The sequence below is a fragment of the Stegastes partitus genome, unplaced genomic scaffold, assembly GCF_000690725.1.
Source record: "Stegastes partitus isolate 25-593 unplaced genomic scaffold, Stegastes_partitus-1.0.2 Scaffold2643, whole genome shotgun sequence".
In the NCBI taxonomy this organism is placed as follows: Eukaryota; Metazoa; Chordata; class Actinopteri; family Pomacentridae; genus Stegastes; species Stegastes partitus.
Window position 1 is genome coordinate 1,721 of NW_007580374.1, and position 10,630 is coordinate 12,350.

Genomic DNA, 10,630 nt, shown 5'->3' on the forward strand with positions numbered 1-10,630 from the left:
ATGTTATGGGAACACATTTTGGGCCTGTAACCTTTCCACTCAGCTTTAATGAAACTTAGAGAAACTTGCTTTAACATTATTCATGCAGATGCAGTATTTTTCCATTACAGTTCCTCCACAGACAATATGTGCACAGTGACAGTAGTTCGGGTCATTCCAGGTGATGTGCAAACTTCTATGACGTCTCATTTTGATCCATTTCAGCCTATCAGGAAACCTAAGAAAGTGTCATGACCCCCCAGCCTCAGCCCTTGCCTGTCTCCCTCTTTTTCTCCCTCTCTTCTCCCTCCTCTCTCTCTGTTTGTGTTTCTCTTGTTCTGTGTCCCTTTCCCTCTCTCCCTCTCTGCCCCTGCGCATCTCAGCCCTTATCAAGGACAATCATCCACAGCTGCAACTCCGGACTCACCTGCCCACAATCAACACAGCTCCCATAAAGACTCTGTTCTTTCCTACACAAGCTGCCAGACCATAGCCATTCCTTCTGCATGTTTCTGGGTCATTGAAAAAATGGAACTTCTAAAAAGGTATTTTTAAATGACTTTTCAAAATGGACGTAATGCATATTTTTGAGTCCACAACAATGTGTTTAAACATGTCTCGTTTGTTAAAAACCATTTTAAAGTGTTTACATTATTTTTTTTTGACTGTTTTTAACTTTACTGCCCAAAAAATGTCAGGCGGCGTAACTGAATGTTTTTGTTTTTTTAAAAGTACTTTCCTATTATTTATTCTATGTGAAAGCTTTGGCAAGTATCCCTTAGATTGTCTACAGTGCTTAACACATCATTGTTTTGTAGTTGTGTTTTGTATTTAAAATATTTAAGAATATTTCATTCTAGTGGCTCAGTATTCGGTATGTATTGCACCTGACTTTATGTTTAAAGACAGAAAAAGTATTACACAAAAACACAAATGACTGCATTCAATACAATACCTTTATACATCATAATTTTCAAACATTTGTTCATTTTAACCTGTTATTTATTGGTTTAAAGGAATATTTTGCCTGGTTGCACCACCTGACAACATTTGTAAGGACAGGACAAGATGACAGTAAATCTGCTAAATAAATTTTTATTTCAAATGCAATTCAAACTGTGTTTTACTCACTCTGTCGTTAAGGACACTGTCCTCACTTGCTCCTTTTAACTTGTCATACACTCTACTGGAAACCACCTAAAACACCTAAATCCATTACAATGTTTTAGAATCATCAGCTTAACTTTAACACGACTGATTATCCGGTTATTCTACGTTTATTTAAGAATCATTTCTTTAATTTTCACATATCAATTTAATCACACAATCATCGTACTTGTAGCATAGCATATAGCATTTCAAATCATAAAAAGTCTTTTATATTGCTTACTGCAGAGCCAAAGTTCTTTGTTAGTGGCGTCTGGGATCTCAAACCTTGACTTCACTTGACAATATGTATATATATGTATATGTAAACAAACAAAATGAAACAGTAATATAAATACAGAAGAATAAAGAGACAGAAACTAAAGTGCATATTTGTCTATTTACAGGTAGCAGCATCAGTGAGATGATGTAGCAGCCGATATACACACACATATATATATATATATTATGTGTGCCACGACTATTTTATACTCACACTGGGCAGCTGCAGTCCTGAAGGAAAACTGGCAAACCCCAGTTAAGCAAGTTCATCAATTTCTAGCCAAACTGTTTGATCAAACTAAATACAATTGGGTATTTTCATAAAATAAATGCGTGGCTTAGATGTATTCTTCACGTAATTTTATCACTGTTCTTTCATATGCAGCCCAGGAGGCAGATGAACAACAGCATACATATAAAGCATGGCACACTGTTGTTTAAAGTATAAACGGCGGTCTTCAACCTTTTTTGCACCACGGACCGGTTTTAAGCAAGAATTTTTTTCTACGGACCGGTCATTACGCACATAACAAATAATTGTTTGTTTTTTTCTATTGAAAAGTTTCATAAATGAATAAAATTAATTTTTATTGCTTAACATGTTTACTTTTTCTCCTGTCTCTCCCACTTTCCAAAGCAGCTCTCCTGAGACGTTTGTTTTTGACTGACGGCTTCGTTTAGCAGCCGGGCATAAAAATTGACAGTCAAGTACGGGAAACGAACACAAACGGAAGTGACGGGAAGACGAGCTAGTCATTTTTCAAAATAAAACACCCTGCAGACTCCGCTGGAAATAAAAATAAACCAATAAAATGTTTTTATTCTATCTGTGCGGCCCGGTACCAAATGACCCACGGCCCGGTACCGGTCCGCGGCCCGTTGTTTGAGGACCGCTGGTTTATACTATATATTGATAAGAAAATTACAGCAAACTTCGTATCCAAGTGTACATTACATGTATTTAGCTCTTTATTATATACAAACATCGACCACAAACATGTTTTAATTTAATCTCTGATTGTAGGAAAGAATGTTTTACACTCTATCAATGCTCCAAATGCACTTCCCTTTTATTCCAGTTCAACAATCATTGTAGAAAAGACATTGGTATGTCATGTAGGCCCCACCTGACTAACACATGTGACTGTGATCAGATAATCATATTTAAATTATTGTAGCATTTGTCTTTCAAACAATACAGTATCACATTCTCATGACATTAACAGGAACTCCTCAGCCAAAGAATGTAAATAATATAGGGTGCATTCAAAACCTGACTATGCCAATAGTGGGACCAAGGTTATGGTAGTCATGATAAATTCACTACAATGTAATTTTGTTACAACAATATATACATACAGTGTCATTTCTTTGAAAGTCCCTCGAAAGCACAAAATTTTTACCACTTCTTACTTAAAGTCATCTGTTCTTCACTTACCCAGAAATACACAGCTAGGTACCAAGAAAGAATTTGATCGAACCACATATGTACTAAACAAATATTGCAAACATCTTTCAACAGAATACAGTTGAATACAACATCACTAGAAACAACAGACTTAATAAGAAAAATGTACAGGAGGTTATCTAAGTAACAGCAGAATTAATATTTTTTTGGTTGAATGCAACCAGTTTTCCAAGTGTACCTGATAAACAGGACATTGAGTAAATATGAACACTACCAAACTTTTATCACTGGTAAGTTACAATTTGACATTGTCAAAGCATTTCAGATCAGGATCATATAAGCTGTTCCACATAACATACAAATTAAGTGGAGAGAATCCGTGAGCAAGTAGAATTTCTTTAAAATAACAAGGATCTAATGGGTCAGTACTGGATGGACCACGATGTCCAAAAGCCTTCACTCCCATGTGGGATTCAGGACGAAGTCCTGCTTTGTCCACACACATTGCAATGTAAACATCATCCATGGGAAGAAGGGTGATGGACTGGGACATGTTGTATATGACATGAGCTGTGTAGCCAGACAACAGGAAGCCTCCACCACTACAGAAATCAGGATATGACCCTGACTCGTACACCTGAACTGGAACATAATATTTATCATTTTCATCACGAATAGGCGCCTGATTTGTCCTCAATTGTCCAGTATACAGGTGCTTGCTTCCATCATTGACCTTCAGGCTTTTTAGATACATAACCATGTTGTCTGTGTGAGCAAAAACATCATCATCACCATTCATCAGGAAGCGAACATGAGGACAGTTTCTGTCCATCCATTCCAGGAAGAGGATTTGTTTCAATGTGAGGTTGTAATATGCGTCAACAAAGTCCCATTGGAGGATGTCATTGTTCTCATGTTGCTCCAGTTTGAGGAATTTGTTCAGTCTCTTCTTCTCTAAACCATCACCTGCTGTTCCTGTAATGAAAAGTCTTCGGATCCACACACCATTCTGCAATCTCTCTTTAGCCCAGGTTTTACGCAGCACATCTCGACGGCCGTAGTTCACAGGAGGACTTTTAATGACCAGTAGAAGAAAGACTTCTGCAGATCCTTCAGCTCCTCCACATTTGTCAGGAACATCCAGTATCATGGGAAAATGTCGACAATGGCGATAGTAGAGAAAGTTTTGTATTTTATGAGGAAGTGAGTTGAAGCCGGGGACTCTGGCAGCAGATGTGTTTTCACGACACATTGGCCGGGAGTATTTAAAAGTAGAACTTGTGGTTGCTGGTTTTGGTTGGAGGACAGACTTTCTCATATCTGCTTGAAGCAGGAAGGGTTTTTGATCAGTCAAATCTTCAGGGAACCAAAGATAAATAACCACAACACGAACTCCCAACAACAAGAGTGCAACGATGAAGATATTCTTCTTTGAAATGCTGCAATGAGAAAAAATAGTTTTTTTTTCAATTCCCAAAAAAATGTTACATCTCCAACACTTTAACTTAGAGTTTAAGTTCAACAGGACAAAACTGTCATAAAGAATATCATATTTTGCAAAGCAGATAGTTTCTAGCATTGAAACTAACTATAGATTTCTAAAGCCTTAAATGAACTTTTGTTGAATTACTTTTTGTGCTTTATTTACAGTATGGTTGGTCTATGGAGGAAATACCGCACCGGTTTGACAGAGAGGAGAAATTAAAGTTGTGTATAATGTTACATGCTGCTATCTGGTTGTCAGAATCAATGTTGCATGAACAGCTGAACAGCATCTTTCTTTTCTGCATGCAAATGCAAATTGACAATTTTCTTCTGGAATAGGTTGTTGACCCAGGAGACCAAATACAAAGCATTCTATTTTGCACTTAAGCATTAAGGTATTATATCGCATATATAGTACAATCTGAGATTTAAAAAAAAAAAAGATTAGATCTTTCACAGAAACCTGCAGGGATATGTTTTGCTTTGATTTATTCTTGGAATGAATCTAACAGGAGCAAATTAACAGAACATTTTGTCCAACACGGTTACATTCACAGAAATGATCTGCCAATACCATGGACATTTTGAGTTTTGTTTTTTTTAAACAGTTAAAAAAAATCTATAATTTACAAAGCAGGGTCTATTAGGTTGTCCAGGGCCTAGTTTGGCCTCTGTCAGTCAACATTACCTCTTCCTCGAACAAAAACCCACTTTTCTTGTTTTGTAGCATTCAGTGCAGTTTTAAGCTGTGATGCATTCCTTTTGTGTGTCTGTTTGTGTGTCACTGGAAGTAATAAAATCTTACTGTACTGCCAGAAGAAGGATGGAAAATGTTCAATAAATGTTATTACCAAAAAACAAAAAACAAGAAGGCAAAGTTCATCAAAGTGTCTGTCCTCCTTCTCATTCTCTGTGACCAAAATGGATGTTTCCAGTAAACATGTGGAGAAAAGTCTCTCAACCAGGCATGATCTATTGTAGTGAGATGCATTACCGTTAAGCTCTTTTTCTCATAAATTGTGGCGCACTTCCAAAAAATAATGTGTCATTGCTCATATAAATCCAACAGGAATATGACAATGAAATTATAGAAACTATATAGACAAGGCTATAGGCTAATCTTGCATTGTTTATGAATGAGTAAGCGAAAGGAGTATAAAAGTTTGTCCCTGACTCCATATCAGACAGTCTAAATATTGTTTGTAGAATACCAATATACATGTATATAAAACACTTCAAACCTAGTGTCATTCAGCAGAATTACCTGAGCATACTGGTAGATCAGTGCGTAGGTGAGTATTCCTCTGTCCATCCACAGTTCATGTGAGCACAGTCAACGTGAAATGACAGGGGACGTACAAGGCGTTTCGTGTTGCCCTGGGTTAAGCCTTTCAGGTAAAAAAAGGTAAGAGCGCTCTCCCAAAATGCTACATAGCTCAGAGTGTTTGATGTCTGAGCAAATGGTTCAGTTGGGCTGGAACAAACACATAGTTTACTGAAGCAAAGTTTAGAGTTGTTTTCTGATTGTCTACCAGGTGTAAATTGTCAGTAAAAGCTGCCTAAGAAGGGAGCCTCAGTGGGTAAAGAGCCCTGAGACCACACAAAGAAATTTTAGGTGTGGTGCAGCTTAGCAGCAACTCTGCAGGTCAGCCCTCAGCTCTGTTCTCTTGGGACAAAGTCGGATCATGTTCCTGCCTAACCAGGAAGCCACTGACATCTAAACTTGAAGAGGCTGTAAGATGTCACACATGCCAGGTTTTGAGGTTCAGGTCAAGCAGGTGAATTCTACACTGAGCTAAATAGACAATATGATTAATCATTTGAGTCAGTAATCAGTATTACTAATAATAATCCTGAAAAATTTTATCCTTACCATAAAAAGCTTGTTTGTGCCTCCGAAGCAGTCACCAAATAGAACACATACTTATATTTACACTTTTGAAAATCTTGGGATAGCAGACAACACAAGTGAGAACATCTCTTGTAATGTCACTTAAGTGTCAAATGATTCAAAATGTTGTTATCTTACAGCAGTTGCATTACTTCTAAGGGTATTTGGTAAAATTACAAACAGTTTAGATTTTGTATGTTAAAAATAAGTAAAACAAAATATTTAAAAAATTAGAACTTCATGTAGTAAAAGGCAGTACTTCCTTTATTATTGAGACTTCCATCTTGCATTTTTTCAGTACTTCTCATGTCCACCTGCACCCCTAATCACAGACTCAACCTTCTTAAGGAAAAGGATGCCAGTGCTGCAAAAAAAAGTCCTGAACAGTTTTTTCTTTTCTTCTGATCTTTGCAGGAGGCGTTGTGTTCCTCTACCTCTCTCTCTGAGATACTGCACAGGTGTTCAATTGGGCACAAGTTAGACAACACACCTGGCTAGGCCGTGGACTTTACTTTTTCTGCTTTGGAAACATTTGTGTGATTTTGGCAGGGTGCTTTGGATCATTATTGGGAGAGAAGGTTTCTATTCTGTCATGATTCTTGAGACTGGGAGTCATCTAATCAGCCAGTATTTTGCACTTTCCTCTCTTTCCTACTTCCACAAGTGGAAAAATTAGTGTTTAAGTATCATGTGCAGTAATAGATATACAAAAAGGGGCACAAACCAGATGTTTTTTGCAATTTATGCAGATTCTGATAACAGGAATAAATAGTGTTATCAATGTTGCTAAAATAAAAATATAGACAGGTTACAGTCATAAACAAAAGTTTACATACACTTGTAAAGACGTTGTATATTATGGCAGTCTTGAGTTTTCAATCACTCCTACAAACCCGGTAGATTTTGACAGATTCTCACCTGACAGCAACACCTCAGATTACGCGACAGAATTTTCACATGACTTATTGGTGTGTACTATTTCCAACATAGGAGAAAAAAAACATCTGTAGTAGTTAACTGTCTGATGTTGATGGAAATCTAAAGAAGTGTCCCAGTCTTCTCTGACAGACAGTTGTATGCCATTTGTCAAACATTTTCCACTAAAAGTAAAAACACACACACACTCCAAGGCTATTATAGTTAACTAAAAACTTAAACTAGCAGTGGAAAAACATTTTAGTTGACGGAAATAAAAATAATGTTTTGACTTTTGAAAAGCTTCCAGTATTTATTTTCTACTTGTTCTACTTACGTCTTGTCTCCATTGCTGGGTTTTGTCCTGCACGTGTTGCTGTAATTCAGTTGTCCCACTAAGTGGTGGTAGATCTCTGCTCTTTCATTTGTTCTGTTTATGAGGTCTGTTTGACCATTTCACATCCAAGACACTGATACTGAAGCCTTTTGTTGACATTCAGTCTAATTTTAAAAGCGTCAAACTGCTTTGGCGAGATCATCAACTGTATAAGAATATACGAGCATTAGAAACACACTGAACTGTCCTGATGAACTACAACTGGTTAAGCTGAGCTCAGCCTGCAACACTCCTGTTGCTGCTCCTGCAAATAACCACAAAAACACACAAGCAGGGTGAGAGAAATATGTATTCTTCCCTTTGATTGTTATTATATACAGGACAAAAAAGAAGGTTTACTTTCATCTCTGAATGTGGGGAAAAAAAAAAAAAACCTCTTTCACTGGCTCCAAATGCACTTCTCTTTTATTCAAGATCAACAATCATAGCAGGACAAAGACATCAGTATGTTATATAGGCTCCACCTGAGTAACACATGTGATAGGGTTCATATCATCATGTTCCACCACAAAGACAAGAAAAAACAATCAAGAGGCCTTCACCTAATCAAACTTTACAACAAACAGTAAGAGGAGCAAGAGCCGATCAAAGTACTGCAGACAAGGTGACATGTTAATACCACATACAAAGCTTTATAGTTGACATTCAATCTTTTTGTTTGGTATGTTTCACAAATGTTACAAATGTAGCTATTCTGAATAGATTTTGAATGGATACAAGGAAGGCTAAACATCAGCTCAAACTAAAACATTATTTCATATTTTTAATAAAGGTAATGACAGAAAACCAGTGATCAGCACCATTTGGTGTAAATATTTTTTAAATATTTTATCAATTTCGTCTCCTAAAAAAGTTCTGATTTGATCATTAGCAGGATCTTACTAACCGTAGAATTGTTGTTTTTGGATCAGATTGCATTAGATTGTAGAAGTGTACCTAATAAAGAGGCTGTTGGGCAAAAATGAGCACCTGTAAACATTTTCATCACCTGTAGGTTGCTATTTGTTACTGTGAAAGCATTTCAGATTAGGATCATGTAGCCGGTTCCACATAACATATAAATCAGCAGGAAGGAATCTGTGAACAAGTAGAATTCCTTTAAAAAAACAAGGGTCTACTGGACCACTTTTGGGGGGAGTGCGATGTCCCAGGGGCTTCATTCCCATGTGGGCTTTAGCACGAAGTCCTGCTTTGTCCACACACATTGCAATGTAAACATCATCCATGGGAAGAAGGGTGATTGAGTGGGACATGTTGTATATGACATGAGCTGTGTAGCCAGATAACAGGTATCCTCCACCACTACAGAAAGTTGGGTATGAGTCCGACTCATACACCTGAACTGGAACATAATATTTACTCTCTGGTGATCGTACAGGTATGTCATTCTCCACCAGGTACCCAGTATACAGGTGTTTGCTTCCATCATTGTCCTTCAGGTTTTTCAGATATTCAACCATGTTGTCTGTGTGGGCCAGAACGTCATCATCACCATTCATCAGGAAGCGAACATGTGGACAGTTTCTGTCCATCCATTCTAGGAAGAGGATTTGTTTCAAGGTGAGGTTGCAGTGTGTGTCGTTGAAGTCCCATTGGAGGATGTCATTGTACTCAAGTTGCTCCAATTTGAGGAGGTTGTTCAGTGTATCTTTCTCGAAACCCTCACCTGTCGTTCCTGAAATAAAGATCCTTCGGATCCACACACCATTCTGCAATCTCTCTTTAGCCGACGTTTTACGCAGCACCTCTCGACGGTCATAGTTCCCAGGAGAGCTTTTAATGACCAGTAGAAGAAAGACTTCTGCAGATCCAGCAGCTCCTCCACATTTGTCAGGAACATCCAGTATCATGGGAAAATGTCGACAGTGGCGATGGTAGAGAAAGTTTTGTAGGTGAAGAGGAAGTGAGTTGAAGCCGGGGACTCTGGCAGCAGATATGTTTCTGCGACATTTTGGCCAGGAGTATTTATATGGTTTATATGGTTGGTTGACAGACTTTCTCACATGTGCTTGAAGGACGATGTGTTTGTAGTTGGTCAAATCTTGAGATAGCCGGAGACAAACAACCACAAAAACAACTCCCAACACCAAGAGAGCGGCGCTAAAGATTTTCTTCCTTGAAACACTGAAATGACCAAAAAGAAATACAAGTTTAGTCATCAGATATAATATACATCATATTTCGATGACTAACTTTACACTACTAAGTTTTAAATTAAATGAACCTACACAATAAGCAGAGCCGTTATAAGACATACGAGACAAATAATGACCTTTTTGTAACTAAAGCAGCACAGATTCCAATGTCACTTACAATGCAAATTGTGGGAAAAAAACAATCCTGCAAAACTAAATATCCAAATTTGGAAGTTTTTTGAAATCACTCATCAATATGGCTTTTTGCGACTTGTAAGTAACATGTTAATTCTCTAAATATATAAACATACCATCAGAATCTGTCCGCCAATACCTACATCATGGGTGTTTTTGATTTTTTATTTTTTTAGCTGAAATAGCTTAGGGAATAGAATCAAGTCAAGACCTTTGACAGGCTGGAATATGTGGTCCACGTCCTCCTGAGGCACATACCCACTTTTCTTGTTTTGTCGCATTCAGTGTTGTTTTAAGCTGCTATACATTCCTTGAGTTTGTGTTTCTGTGTATTTTTAGAATTAGTAGTCCCCTGACTCTGTCAGAAGAAGACTTTATCATGTTAAATAAACATTATTACCAAGCAAACAGACAAAAAGTTACTTTTGTAAACTTTTGTTTATCTATAAATTGCTTTGTAAAGAATGAAAGGTGGCATTTTAAATGATTGTTACATATATATATATGTATATATGTATTAAACAGATTCAGACCATAAATTAATCTTTTGTCTCTTCTTAGTAAGTACAACTATGTAGAATAAAAGTTTTCCACATCAAATTTGTATTCTTCATATCAGACCATCAACTATTCTGTGTTGGTTGAACACGTTTCAGTCATTTCAGTCAAAAAATCCAAAATTAACTTTACAGAAACACATAGTAGACAATGAAATAAAATGTCATTCAGCACTAATTACCTGAGCATATTGGTAGATCAGTGAGCTGGTGAGAGTCCCTCCGTTCATCCACCGTCAT

The 10,630-nt window shown here is 37.2% G+C and overlaps 1 protein-coding gene and 1 pseudogene across 1 annotated transcript; both read right to left on the reverse strand.

Moving 5' to 3' along the window:
- Positions 1-3,110: 3,110 nt before the first annotated feature.
- LOC103375517 (UDP-GlcNAc:betaGal beta-1,3-N-acetylglucosaminyltransferase 3-like) lies at positions 3,111-4,133 on the reverse strand. The gene has a single exon (XM_008305821.1). The coding sequence runs from the start codon at positions 4,131-4,133 to the stop codon at positions 3,111-3,113; it is 1,023 nt and encodes a 340-aa protein (XP_008304043.1).
- A 4,368-nt stretch (positions 4,134-8,501) lies between these two features.
- Positions 8,502-10,630, reverse strand: LOC103375518 (UDP-GlcNAc:betaGal beta-1,3-N-acetylglucosaminyltransferase 3 pseudogene; annotated as a pseudogene).

Bases quoted from the DNA above. Each gene is read 5' to 3' on its own strand.
- LOC103375517 (XM_008305821.1), bottom strand. From the start codon at position 4,133: ATGAGAAAGTCTGTCCTCCAACCAAAACCAGCAACCACAAGTTCTACT.